The sequence below is a fragment of the Pyrus communis genome, chromosome 1, assembly GCF_963583255.1.
Source record: "Pyrus communis chromosome 1, drPyrComm1.1, whole genome shotgun sequence".
Taxonomy (NCBI): Eukaryota; Viridiplantae; Streptophyta; class Magnoliopsida; order Rosales; family Rosaceae; genus Pyrus; species Pyrus communis.
In genome coordinates this window covers 40209554-40224445 of record NC_084803.1, presented here as the reverse complement: position 1 = coordinate 40224445, position 14892 = coordinate 40209554, and the positions used below count along the sequence as shown (strand labels likewise).

Sequence of the window (14892 nt, the reverse complement as noted above, 5' to 3'; positions counted from 1 at the left end):
AATAGCTTAATTTGTAACTTATCCCTTTAAAAAACAATTTGACCCCTTTAATAGCATTACAGCAGCAGCCAGCAACGGTTGCATGGGCCATAATGCCAATAAATATTGACCTAAGTTGGGTCACCCAACATGGAACAAGTGAGCCCACATGTAACCCTTTCAGCCAAGTAGCAACAAAATATAAGAAAATAAAAAATAATTTTTAATTAATAATTTTTCTATTGTAACATTGACCAGCTGCTCCACCACGACACATTTGAGGCTTTCTCTACCTGCACGACTCCACCATACCACTGGCGCCATATCTATTCAAATTTCAAGTTTCTCTATTCGTCAAGTTTAATTAGGTACCCTCTACTCCAAATTTCCTATCATTGACAACTTTGTTATTTTAAATTTATTGTGGTTTTTAAAGTTTCATTCAATTTCAATTATGAATAAAAAAAAGGATTAGGTTTGAGAGTTATTCCAGTTTTTCATTCAATTCCAATTTAGAATTAGGTCTGAGAGGGGCAGAGTGTCATCCTTGTATCCATTTATAACATCGGGTATGAAAAAAGTTCTTGAATGTAGTATAATTTAGTCAAATTATATATTCTTTTAGTGCATATGCAAATATGTTCATGATTTGTTTATTCCAAATTTCATTAGTTTATTATATAATTCCTAATTTTTCATTAGTTAATTCCATTAGTCAAGCCTCAATCACTGAAGAAAAAAATTGCTTAATATTGTGTTTTATTACTTATAATTTGATTGAGTCAATTGTTGTTAATTTGATCAAATTTAGATTATGTTGTTGACTCTTTTGGGTATTATTGAAAACAGTTATGGATAGGTATTTTAAGAGAAAATCAATCGAATATAACCTCTCACCCTCTACAATGGATATTCCTAAAAGCTCAAATGAAAATGATATAGAAAGTATACTGGCAAATCTTCCAAGAGATCCTGGGCTTCGACTCCGGATATCAGAATATGATTCAAATATTAGAGATCAAGTCCGAATAGTTTTTTTACAGAGGGAATTGGTTCAACCTTGAACCCATCAATTTCTATATATGTCATTTGCAGAAGTACAATGTTGTTTCAATCCTAAATGGTTCGATGACTTTCCTACTTGGTTGGAGTATAGCATATCCAAAAATGTTGTTTTCTGTCAAAGTTGTTATCCCTTCAAGCTAGAGATTGCAGACCAAGCAGGTAATGATAATTTTACTAGCAAAGGTTTTTATAATTGGAAGAAAAAAATGTCGACTTCGAGTTCATGTTGGAGGCCCTTATTGTGCTCAGAACCAAGCTTTACTTCCGTTTGAAGTTTTAATGAATCACAATCAACATATTCAAACAATTGTCCACAAACAGTCAGATCGAGCACGTATTGACTATCACAATCGTTTGAATGCATCACTTAATTGCATTCACTTTTTATTGCAACAAGGTCTTGCTTTTCGCAGTCATGATGAAAATGAAGATTCAAGCAATAAGGGTAATTTTCTTGAGCTTTTGAAGTTTCTTGTAGATCATAATGAGGGATTAAATATGTGGTGTTTGAAAATGCTCCTGAAAATCTCAAGTTAACGTCACCTGATATTCAAAAAGATATTGTGTATGCACCAGCATGTGAAACTACCATTGCTATCATGTTTGATATTGGTGATGATGCTTTCTTTTCTGTTTGGGTTGATGAATCGGGTGATATATCAGTCAAGGAACAAATGACGGTTGTACTTCGCTGTGTTAATACCAACAGACAAGTAGTTGAAAGATTTGTGAGCATAAAACATGTTCCTAATACTACTGCTTTTTCACTTAAAGAGGCAATTGATCAGTTATTCTCTATAGGATTAAGCATATCTAGATTGCGTGGACAAGGTTATGATGAGGCTAGCAATATGCAAGGTGAGTTTAATGGTCTTAAGACACTTACTTTGAAAGAAAATGAACATTTTATATTCATTGTTTTGCACATCAACTTCAACTTGCTTTTGTAGCCGTGGAAAAAAATCATATTCAAATTGGCTCTTTTTTCTGCTTGGTTAATAATGTTGTTACTATTGTCAGAGCATCATGTAAACATGGAGACATGGTTAGAGAAAGACAACAAGCCAAAGTTATGGAAGCTATTCAAAATTATGAGCTTCCAAGTGGGCAAAGCTTGAACCAAGAAACTAGTCTTAAACGTGCAAGAGATGCACGTTGGGGCTCACACTATGGTACCTTGGTAAGCTTGATTAATATGTTATCTTCTGTAATTGAAATGCTTGAGATGATTGTAGATGATGGTGTAAGTCTTGATCAAAGAGGTGAAGCGGATATTTTATTGAATCTTTTGCAATCTTTTGATTTTGTATCTACTCTCTTCCTGATGAAAGAAATATTGGAAATCTCAAATGTGTTGTCACAAGCATTGCAAAAGAAAGATCTCGATGTAGTGAGTGTTATGGCTTTAGTCAAAACATGTAAGCAACAACTACAAGCAATGAAGGATAATGGATGAGATGCTTGGCTAGATTAAGTTTCTTCTTTTTGTGGCAAGCATGATATTAATATTCCTGATATGAATGATATATTTGTAGCTTGAGGGAGGTCACGGCATAGAGTTGAAAATTTGACAAACCTTCATCACTACCTTGTTGATCTCTTTATTGATGTTATTGATAAGAAACTTCAAGAGTTGAACAATCATTTTAATGAGGCAAGTACAAAGTTGCTTCTTTATGTTGCATGCTTAAACCCATATGACTTATTCTTAGCTTTTGACATTGAAAAATTAGTTCATCTTGCTCAATTTTATCCCAAAGATTTTTCTAATATGGAGCTCACACTTCTTAAAGATGAACTGAAGAATTATATTTCTTTTATATGCATTTGCATAATGAATTTTCTATGTTGAAAGGAATTAGTAGCCTTGCACAAAAGTTGTTGGAGACAAAGAGGGATAAACAGTATCTCTTGGTGTACTTGCTAGTGAAATTAGCATTGATTTTACCTGTTGCTACTGCTTCAATTGAAAGAGCTTTTTCGGTGATGAAAATTGTAAAGAATCCACATCATGTTAGGATGGGTGATATACTTGAATGATAGTTTGGTTGTGTACATTGAAAAAGAGGTATTTGATTCTATTGATAATGATGTTGTAATACAACATTTCCAAAATATGAGAACAGGTCGTGGACAATAATAAATGAAAGTATAATTAATTTTTGAAAACTATTTTTTGACCCTATTGTCTTAAATTCTTGGCTCCGCTACTGGTTATAATAAATTAAATGTTAATTAATGAAATGAATAAAGTTCAAATTGGACCTTTAATTAGTTTTGGGCTTCATAGTTTAATGGGTTTTGAACTATCAAGCCTAACAAGTTAAATGGCATAACAACTTAAAACTAAAATGCCCAAAAGGCTCACTAAGCCTAGTGAGGCCTCCCATATAGAGAGTGAGCAACAAGAAGGAGCTCACGCCGACGAAGTCAGAAAAGATAGTTGGATTATGTTAATTTGAGAAAGTGAGCAATATTTGGGATGGAGAGGCGAAGAGGAAGACATAGCCATCCAAAAGCTATTGTTTGAGGAATGATCAACTTTAACAAGGAGGGGCAACACACAATTAGGATTTTGAAAATAATAGGAAAATCAAAACTATATATACGACCAAGAAATTTTAATTCTCATTGATTGAAAGTGCTTAGCTGTGTACAATATAGATAATTACGTTAAAAACTATATTAAGTAGGAATCTACAACTTATAGGCTTCTAGAACCATCCTTAAACCCGTGGGCTTCTCTAACATAAAAACCTAGCCAATAAGCTAAAGCGTTGATATTCACGACTATGATTTTAATCTGAACAGATATGCAAAGTTTTAAGTTTATCCAATGTTGTGATAAAATGATTGTTGCGAATGAATTTTATATTGATGGGATAAGATATTTTATATAGTTTATAAGTGGTTGGTTCTCTTTGACAATTGGTTTATGATGGAACCTCAATTTTTTTCATGGTATTAGAGCCAATGGTATTAGAGCCAAGTTGTCTCATTTGTGAAGTCCAACAGCTACATAACTCTACGTCACTCCATTTGTATGTCTACGCGAAAGGACATTTAAGAATCAATTCCATTGTTGTATATTGATGAGAGAAGGAACCTTTGATCCATGAACTTGTAAATAATAAAACCTCAACTTCCTTTGCTTACAATTCAAAATTCTATTCATTGATCAACTAGTGTTAACTAACCGAGTTGTTAATTTTAATTTTTGTATAATTGCTATGTGTTTTTCCTCCCACATATGCTTTCCCTCATCTTCCATCTTTTTTCTCACGGCTCTATCTATTATAATAATATTTTAACTTAAACATAACAGATCACAGAACACGAAAACTGACCGTCCATTCAACAGTTTAAGGTTTCATCTGTTTTCTTTTTCAAGCTTTTAAACCTATGGCCGAAATGGTGATGGAATCTTGGGTTACTGGTTCATAACGGCACAAAGATTTATTTATTTGGAAAATTAAAAAGAAACTGTTTCTGCAGAAGGGATTTTTTATTTAGTCTAATTATACTTTAACTTTTGGACTTTTGAAACCTAGTAAGTGGTCGGGTGAGCGTGTTAGCAAAAGGGTTTTTGGAATCAAGCTTTACACTGCAAAAGAACTATGCATCCACGCGGCGGCCATATACGCCACTTTATGGAGCTTACCTGATCGCATAAGTCAAAGAAAAATCTTTTTACTGAATTGTATTGAACTTCTGGGATTTGACAAGATTCTTGGCTTCTAAAGCTAAAGATGAAGAAAAATAATAAATAACTTAGTTCTTTGAAATTAAAAAATAAAGTTTTAAGGAGACAGTGGGGAACGCTGACGGAGTTTTTTTCTTCACGAAAAAGGTTAATGGAGAAAGCAAAATGTTCAAGGGATTATTCACAATATATCGGTGTGGAATGGTCCACAATATTTCGACTATAGAGTTTTTCGGTCTGTAATTCTAAGGTGCAACCATTTTAATAGAGAGTGATTCAAGAATTTAGAGAATTGGATGATTTTGTACTGACATATTTTATAAAAGTGAGTAATTTATAGTACATATAAAATTACTTGATTTACAAAAAAATAAAAAAAATAAAAAAACAACGAGAATAAGTAATTCTAACCTAACTCTAAGAGGTAACGGAATTCTTAATGGATTCATCTAGCTAGTGAACACACTAATTACTGTAGGAATAATCAGTTTTACTTTTGTAATCAAAGATGCAATTGTCAATTAACGTGATCTAATAGATGTAAGCAACAAGAGACTTGATTAATTTACGCTTCACATCTTAATTAGTTTGTGTTAGATTCATGTACTATATATATTATAATGTAATGACTATTGAAATATACCACATCAGCAAAATGAGGAGGAAAAAAGTTTAAATATTTTAACCTCGCTCCAACTAGTGCTGAGATCTTTTGTGATAAAACATCACATTTGTCGGACTATGCAAATGATAATAACAAAGTGGAGACAATATCAGTGTTGTTGAAAGTGAGCATTTAGCCCGTCTTTCTGACAGTTTGAAAATGACTAAATTCACCATTGATAGACAATGTGGGGTAATGTAACTAACTTTATGAAATGGTGGGACTGGAATTCTGTTGGAGATGGAGAATATGAGAGAATAAAGAGAGCTGATTTTATTGGAGGTTAAATTAATTAAATGTTAAACAAAGCTCAGTGATTTGTAAAAGTAGGCGACATTATTCTTAAGCAAAACTAATAAAAATATTTTCAAAACTTTGAGTTTTAAATATAAGAATAAAATAAAGGGTAAAGTGAATAGTACCAGGATTGACTTTTTAGTGTAAAAATGTGATTTTTCGTTTAAGTAAACAATACCAAAAGTTTTTCGTTAAAGTTCCCTTATTCTTAATCATGGGTTGAGATATGACTGGAATCCCTCTCTAGATTAGAATCCATGGGAGGGTATATAAGGCACTAAGCTGATGAGTTCTAAGTTACGAAAGAGGAGGATTGCAACAACCTCGAAGCTAGTTTAAACTAGTGGAAGGTTGTCTGCAGAGGAAATTAAAACAGCCACGAAATTTCTAAACCAGTTAAAACTTATATCGATCGATCAATCGGATGATATCGCTTGCAGAAAATTAATAATAATAATGTAAAGGAGCTAGAGACCTTCTTCAACATCACACAGCACAGACAGCTTCTTAGCCTTCTTCATGAGTTTTCATTTTTCCTCTCATGGAAAGCTCTTTAAACTAGCCATGGAAACACAATGAAAAGCTCCTTAGATGTCTATGCTGTGTGATGCTGAGATTGGAGTCTTCATTTTCTCCTCCCATGGAAAGCTCTATGAACTAGCCACCAAAAGGTCTCTAGCTCTCTCTACTTAATAATAATAATAATAATAATAATAATCTATAGTTTTCTTGCTATAATTTCAGTTACCATATAATTAAGTCGTGTGCTGTACAATAGAAATAAAATTTACAATCAGTAGACCTACGTGTTATATAATTATTAACTCTTTGAATATTGTATTAATTTAAAGAAATATAGCTTTTAGATTAATTCTGATTGAACTTGCTCTGTTATATATTATGGTAGAAGCATGCAAGAGCTGATTGAGAGGTACATGAAGATGAAGGCTGTCGGCTGAACAAACAATGGAAACACAAACTCAGGTACAATTTAGGTACTGTTTAATTTGTTACTTCTTTTCATATTTAGTCATTTATTTGTTCCATTACACTGAATAACTTCTCATGTTTATTTTTACGGAAGACATGAGACACCTAATTATAGGAAGAGAATTGCTAGGGAGACTCTTAAACAGGGACTTTTCATGGACTCTTTATCACCTCACAATTTAACTTCATTTCTTATGCCAACATTATAAAATATTATGTAAAAAACATGAGGTGGTAGAGAATCTATGAACATTCCCACTTTTGAAAGAGTCTCTTTAGCATTTATCTTATAGGAGTCTCGAATATACAATAAATACTAACTAAATGTACACACATAGTATTTACTTGTATATGACTGAAAACGCTTTTGACGAAAATATTTTTGGAACCAATTCTTAGTAAAAATGCAAGTAAACCTAGAAAAGCACTTGAATTAGTGCTTCTTATAGGAAACACTTCAAATGCTTTTGAAATTCAAAAACATTTTCTCTAAAAACTTTCAATCATCTTAAAAGTACTTTCAAACAAATCTTTAGTTAATATTTAATTGTATATTCGAGATTCTTGTAATTAGGTGTCTATTGTTGTTTGGCCTTACAAAAGAGTTTAGTAAACTCAAGTGTTGACTAGCTAACCACTCATGTTCATGTAGCTGAATCCCCTTATGCTTTGTATTGGTATATAGGATGCGAAAAAGGAGATTAACTTACTGAAACAAAAGATTGAAATACTCCACAAAGGCCTCAGGTACTACAAATTAAAGAAAACAAATTAAAAGAGTTTCAAAATTTTGAATTTTAACCAAAAGTCATGTAATAATTTTATTTAATGATTATAACAAAACTTAATATCAAACAGCCCAATAAAATTAGCCCAACCAAATTAATTTATCGAGCTTCCGATTTTATCTCCAACGTCAAGTCTGGGCCTGTTTATTTTGGTCCGTTTCCTTCAAATAGAGGGAGAAAAGGTCTACAACCTCATATTCATTTCTCTCTCTAATGTCTGCAATTTTCTCATTTCATCAGCCCATCATCCGATCTTCTTCTCCGTCAAACTCTGAAAAATGGCAATGGAAATCTTGATGGATGTATAAACAGGTGCAGGTCTCGCTTCGAAAAGAAGCGAAGATGTCGCATGACCCAGACGACACGCCGTTGCCGAATCTACTTCCGTCGAATAAATCGAGGGGAGTTGGATCATCAAAGGTAGCAGCGAATTGAATTCCCCTTAAACCTGTGCGCGCTGTGCTTTCTCTCTCTCTACAGCTCAACAGAAAACCTCGCTTGCTTTCGTCATCTTGCTCTAATTCCGTCGTCCAGGTATGTACCAGTCTCTTTCTTTCTCTCCAACCACTGATCTTTCACTTGTATTTTTTCCTGTTTTTTTATATTTTTCTTGTGAGAATTTCGAGCTATTTTTTTCCTGTTTTTTTTTTATAGAAAATGGTTTTGGTCATCTGGAAATAGAAATTTAGGCTTTGGACATGGAATTTTTTTTTCTGAATTGAAGGTTTCTAGTAAAATTTTCAGTTATCTTTTCATCATTACCGTTTATAGTATTTTGGTTCTGATACAATTTATTTTTAATCCGTGTGTAGGGAACTCTGATACAAATTAACAAATAATTTGTTAATTTTTTGGTGTAAAAGAGGAGCATTAGTACTTTGAATCTGTGTGTAGGAATCATATATGTTTTGTTGATTCTATCTTTATATGTTGGTTAGGTTTTGCTTTAAAAAGTGTTATGACCCTAGTTAGACTGGTTTGGTATTCTGAAAAAACCTACTATAAAAAAAAAAAAGCTGGGAGCTGTTTTTGTGTTTGGTAAACACTCAACTTCAGTTTTTTTTCACAGTTTTGGATGAAAAAAAAACAAAAAATAAGAAGCTGCAAAACTCAGCTTTGAAAAATCGATTTTTTTTCACATCTGTTTTACATAAAAATTTACCAAACACTCTAATACTGTTTTTTTTTTTTAAAAAAAATATTTTTACAAAAAATTTTACCAAACACTCTGATGCTTTATTTCACAGCTGCTTATTCTCACAGCACAGCAGAAACAGTTTTTTTTCAAAACACAACAATACCAAACCAGCCTTAATCTGGTTGTATCATATGTGATATAGGTGTTAATCTTATAAGTTGGGTTGATCATGTAATAGATATTGATTACCCTAACAAATTATTTGTTAATAATTTTCTTAGTTTTGACAGTACCCAAATTTGGCATACACTTAAAATGTTAACATTCAATATAATGTCGATTTGGTGTATTATAAAGAGAACTGTTATTAGCATTCTAAAATTTTCATTCTACACTCCTTACAAATATATTTTTCTTTCTAATTATAGAAAGTTTAGAACGCAAAATGAGATTTTTGGAGTACCAATGACAATTCCTATCTTAAAATATCAATTCGAGTATATTGGAATTGTAAAAATATGAACCTAAAAACATTTAACGAGTTGAAGCATTGGGGTTTAGTTTTGTTATTGCACTGTTTGAATATATGTTATAGACATCCTCAACTCAAGAGAGAAGTTTAAAACTCTCCTCGTGAGTTTCATTTTCATGTAAGTGCTTCCTGGGAATCGATACTTTCGGATTTAAATCTATAAGTAGTGTCATTGATAGTGTTCATTTTGGAAATAGTGTGAGTGTTCAATTTTAGAAATAATATCGATATTCAATTTTAGAAATAGTTGCATTATTTAGTTTCAGAAATAATGTTAATGTTTAGTTTCAGAAATAGTGGTAATGATAATGTTCAATTCTAGAAACAGTATCGGTGTGCAATTCCAGAAACAGTGACACTGTTTAATTTCATAAATAGTGACGGTTTCCAGTTTCAGAAATAGTGTGACACACCCCGATCGGAGTCTAGGCATGTTGGCCGTCACTCGATGGTGACGTAACCAAAAATGTAAGTGATGTAAAAATGTGAATAAATTAAAACTGAAACTAGTTCTTATTTAAACTAATAAAGTGAGTGTTCAGAGCATAGATGACAAAGTAGTGCAGTCAAAACTATTTAAGTACTTAATACACAACTGGGAAATGTCCCTACATTATTTATGGATATGTCAGAACTGCCGGATATTCCTTGTATGCCACAGAGTAAATCAGCTAACTATGACCTGGAGGGGCGAAAAACAGAAGGGTGGATGGGCAAAAACAAAAGTTTATAAAATCCATTTATTTTCTGGACATACTAAACCCTTGCCATAAAACATGTATAGTTTCTAGAAAATCATACTACGTATAGGTATGAAATCAAATGTAAATCAACAGTAAATCTAGAAGTATGCCACATCACAATATCTCAACAGTAATATAAGTAAAATCAGGTGTTCAATCAATCTATACTAGCACACAAGTCGGAGTCGCCCAATGCGACCTATACGATTGAACTGATACTCATCAATCTATGTTAGCACACGACTCAGAGTTGCCTAAATCAACCAGTATAACATGACTGTGTGTAATCATGGTATACGCTCTAGTGCTACAATCACATGAAGACTGACACTATTCGCGGTCACCTATGAGTCGGAGTTGCCTAATGCAAACTGTACAATAGGACTGGCACCTACTTAGATTCAAGGCGAGCATGCAGTGCGGAGGTGAACATACACGTGAAAGACTGACCGTAGCCCTGGGCAAGCACTAACACTGGGGTGCAACAATGATGAGCAGACTACATAAATATAAGCATGCCACAACGATTCAATAATTCTAGTCAACATAATAAACTTACTTGTGCATCCTGTATGATTATTTTAGCATTTCACAACAGTATAACATTTCTTATAACATTATTTAATCATGGCATGATATGCATAAATCAATTCAAAAGCATTTGTGCATAAATCAATTTGAAAAGCATTTGTCGATTGATCGTAGCCTCCTAGCCTTGCTTGTCCTCATACATCTTTGGGGTAAGTCTCACCTATGTGGGAAATAACTAAACTATTTAATTAATTAACACATACACTAAAAGCTAGGAAAAACCTTCATAGTTGCTCAAATGGAAGGTTTGAATATACGAAAACGTTCTCCATGAAGTCACGGACCCTCACGCACCGCCTAGCCCACGACCACATGCGCCTGGTAGCGACTGACTGAAGATGGGAATATTCTGGTAGACACCGTTAGATTCTATAACAGAAGATGGGAATATTCTGGTAGACAAATAGTGACAGAAGATGGGAATATTCTGGTAGACACCGTTAGATTCTGTTACAATTTAACAGAATATTCTGACACCGTTAGATTCTGTTAAATAGTGACAGATTATTCTGTTAAATTGTAACAGAATCTAACGGTGTCAGAATATTTCGTCAATTTTCACGGAATATTCTCCTTCTTTCCGGTGATCCTCCATCATCCGTCGGTGTTGGCGCTGCCGTCTGGTTCGTCGGAAACTAGGAAAATCTTGTCAGTTTTTGGAAAAATTTCAAAGTTTTATATCTTGCTCATTTCTCAACTATTTTTGACCAACTTTATATGGAAATGAAGATCTGACCTCTAGTATAGCACCCATTACTTCCCATTTTACACTCATTGAAATGACGATTATTGCATATGCGACAGAGCGGAGCAATAAAATTGCTAGGGTTCCTTTGAATCTGAAAGCGGGAACTACTTGTGGACTTGCCGCCTCTTTGTGGCGTATTGGAACTTATTTTCAGGAATTACATTGATTTGCGACACCTATTTTCAGGAATTACATTGATTGATTTTTAATTTCAGGGACCATATTGATGGTGAAGGTCAATTTTAGGGACCATTTGTGATAAAAACCCTAATTAAATTGATATTTTTGGAGGAAGGAATTTTGACAACTGCCAATAAGTATCTTCGAGATAAGGTAATCAACGTTCTTATTAAAGTTTATGAGTAAATTATAGCTATAGTCGCCAATTTTCAATTTGGTCCTTAAATTCAATTTTTGTCACATCTCTACCCAAATTTAATCATATTTTAATCTCTGATGCTAGGAAATGGCCCACAGATCCCAGGACATAGAGATTGAGCTCGTTGGAGTACAAGGATTAAGTGGAAGTAGCTGACTGTAGCATGGTCAAATGAGGTTATCTTTGTAATAATAATCATCCTTTATGGATGAGACTACTTTTTATTTCCTGAGCTATGCTCTGAACTTCATAATTTGTAATAAGGGTTTCTACCCAATCACTTTGTGCACTATGGTTTCTTTAATTAAAGTTTAAATTTATTCTCACTTTTACACGTCAACCATACTTTATGGCTTCGTCACCCTCCAGGTTTAAACCAGCACATCACGATTCAGATGAACATGTGAACATTCCGAATCAAGATGTGTCAATTTTTGAGTTCTCTCCCTTGAAATCATGTGCCATTGCGCCCTTTTATGACAAAATTTGCGGGTAAAAATACTTTTCCTATATTGTATATAGTTTTCTAACTTCTTAACTCCCAATTTCTTCTCTTATTTAATTGCAAATTGAAGTTCTAAGTTCAATTTAAAAAGATATAGAAGAGGCTGATTAAGGGGTGTGTATTGGAATAAAATTATGTTAGATTTTAAGGGAGTTTATAAATTCATGTGTATTCAATTATGATTTTAAATGAGTCCTTTAAACTCAAGTGATATTCAATCTAAGTATGATGGTATTCAATCTAGACTTGGAAAGTGTCTTTTAAACTCTGAGGGTATTCAATCTAAGTATGGAGGTTCGGAAACTGAACCAAAATGAACCGAGCCGAATTCCTTTACACTTAATGAATGTATGCCTACGTTGTTTCTTTTGTGAATTGCTAAGTTTGAAACTAAACCTAGGACTTTTTCAAGAAGCATGCTTTGTTCAATTAGGGATGATATTTCATTGGTTATGGAAGAAAGTTTTGGAAGGTTTTGGAACTTAGAAGAGCTTCTCTATTTGTTTGCTTTTTGAACGGATACGGTGATCATTTTTATTTGCAATTGAGATTGTTGATAGAATATGATTAGTATATATGATCTTGTATATGTACAACTACCTTCCCACTTTCCCACTTTCCCCATTTTCTTATTATTAGTCTACTAATACAAGCCTCTTTTCTAAAATCTATATTAAAAAAAGTTCAAGTTTTATAAAATAAAAAAACCGAAATCAAATCGAACAAAACCAAATTGAAAAAAAAAAAAAAAAAAAAACCCGAACGAAAAAAACTGAAATAAAATTGAACCGAACCGAAGTTTTGGTTCAGTTTTGGTTTTGGCAAAAAACCGAACTGAACAAAACCAAACCCACCCCTAATTACCATGACCACCATTAATCCAATTAGGCCTTACATTTATGTCCATGTATATAAAAAGACATTTATGTCCATGTTTCGTCAACTGGGGGAGTAGAGGATAAGGGCTCAACAGCTTTCCACCACTGTAATAAAGGGCCACTTACGTTCCATCAACTTAATTAACCGAAATTAATTATTGGGACTTAAATTGCAACAACTAGAAATACAATGATCAATTTTGTAAGAAATTTTCGTGGAAATTAACCTTCCTTCTCTCTTTTTGCATATTTCTTTTAGTTGCGTCCCTTAATTCACTTTAGAACCTTAATGAGTTGATGACCAAGGGTGGGCACGGGCCGGGCCGGACCCAAATTTAGAGGAATCAGACCTTACCCCTTGTAAATAGTAACTGGGCGGACAGAGCCGGGTAATGGGTTTTGAGAATTTGGAACCGGACCTAACCCGGCTCGTTTGAAATGGGCTGAGTCCACAGGTCCAATATCTTTTTTTTTTGTTAGCCACATAAAGGACAACATCGTTGAGTTTGCAATTCGTGCTTGAGCCCAACCACACCAGTAACTTCAGTTGGAGCCGCTGACCCTGACGTACAAATCGAACAAAAGAGACGTCGTCTTCCTCATGGATCCAAGACCTCCACCCTTGCCATTACAAATTACATCAATTGATGAATCAAAACAAAATCTTACATACCCAGAAGCAAATTTTCCCAAAAGCACTTATTATGCAATCACAGCCTCAAAAATCCTATATTCCTAAATCAGAAACCCACATAATTCCTAAGTTAGAAACCCACATAATTCCTAAATCAATTGAAAAGCTTATGCAAAAACCCTAAATTCCTAAGTTAGAAACCCTAATTCATAAATTACCTAGGGATTTGCAGGATGATAAGGTGGTAGTCGGAACTCGTGATTGAGAGGACCGCTGGAGAGTCAGGAGAAAATGCCACGATGGTGATGGTGGATGGCTGCTGTGATGTTGACACAGTCAAGGTCGACTCAGTCACTACGGGTGGGAGGGAGAGCGAGAAAGTGTGTAGAGTCGATGGACGAAGATGGGAGCATGGGCTCGAGATTGAGGTTTGAGACGAGAAAGGAAATGAGATTTAGGGAAGAGCGATCGAGGGAGGAAAGAGTCGCCGCCCACTGCGAGTGCTCCAGTTGGGAATTCGAGGGAGAAAAAGTATGTCAGGGTTAAGGAGAGCAGATGGTGGTGGTTGCGTTGAGGAGAACATATGTGGTGTTGGAGTCGGGATAGAGACCTCAAGGTCAAGGCTCGAATTCTAGAGAGGGAAGAGTTGAGTGAATTGGGTCTGAGAACACGAAATTGGGAGTCTAGGGACGAGACAGCTCAGACAAGAATAATAGAGAAAGGATGATAGATGGTAGAGATTTAATCAAGGTAGGAAATCAACGGTTCGAGTCAAGGGCTCGTTTTCTCCAATTTCTAGAACCGCCCCACCTCGATATTTACCTAGACTCGCCTTGCCCTGGACCCGTCCCGTACCCACTGTGAACCGCATAGATCCGCCCTGATCCGTGAGTCCAAGACCCGTTTGCCCACCTCTATCAGTGACCAAAGTAATTTGGGGCCTAAAAGCAGTTCTAGCGTAGGAACCCTCCCCCCAGGCAATACACTATGATATTCACCCGATGAACAGTAACTGCCTTTTGCATCTCCACCGTTGTACTGCAATAGCCCTGACAATAGGCAATAGACAATAAAATATTAATATTTTTTGTATTTATAAAATAATACAAAATAATTTTATTTGTAATTTCAGATTGGAATTTTAATTGTTCTCGTTGCGCCACGTGTCATTATCCGAAAATTTATAAAATAATACAAAATAATTTTATTTGTAATTTTGGACCGACATATTTTTTAATTGTTCTCGTTGCGCCACGTG

General features: G+C 34.3%; 1 protein-coding gene and 1 long non-coding RNA gene across 2 annotated transcripts; both read left to right on the top strand.

Annotated features, from left to right (window-relative positions):
- Window positions 1-1323: 1323 nt before the first annotated feature.
- LOC137727694 (uncharacterized) lies at window positions 1324-3084 on the top strand. The gene is made up of 4 exons (XM_068466520.1): window positions 1324-1518; window positions 1578-1902; window positions 2067-2306; window positions 2900-3084. The coding sequence occupies exons 1-4, from the start codon at window positions 1324-1326 to the stop codon at window positions 3082-3084; spliced, it is 945 nt and encodes a 314-aa protein (XP_068322621.1).
- A 4601-nt stretch (window positions 3085-7685) lies between these two features.
- LOC137730210 (uncharacterized) lies at window positions 7686-11900 on the top strand. The gene is made up of 3 exons (XR_011068100.1): window positions 7686-8020; window positions 11454-11571; window positions 11702-11900. It is a non-coding gene; the product is annotated as an uncharacterized lncRNA (long non-coding RNA).
- The last annotated feature ends 2992 nt before the right edge of the window (window positions 11901-14892 follow it).

Coding starts and splice junctions, on each gene's coding strand:
- LOC137727694 (XM_068466520.1), top strand. CDS start 1,324: ATGAATCACAATCAACATATTCAAACAATTGTCCACAAACAGTCAGAT. Junction 1,519..1,577: donor TTGAGCTTTTGAAGTTTCTT/GTAGATCATAAT, acceptor GAAAATCTCAAG/TTAACGTCACCTGATATTCA. Junction 2,307..2,899: donor TGTAAGTCTTGATCAAAGAG/GTGAAGCGGATA, acceptor CTATGTTGAAAG/GAATTAGTAGCCTTGCACAA.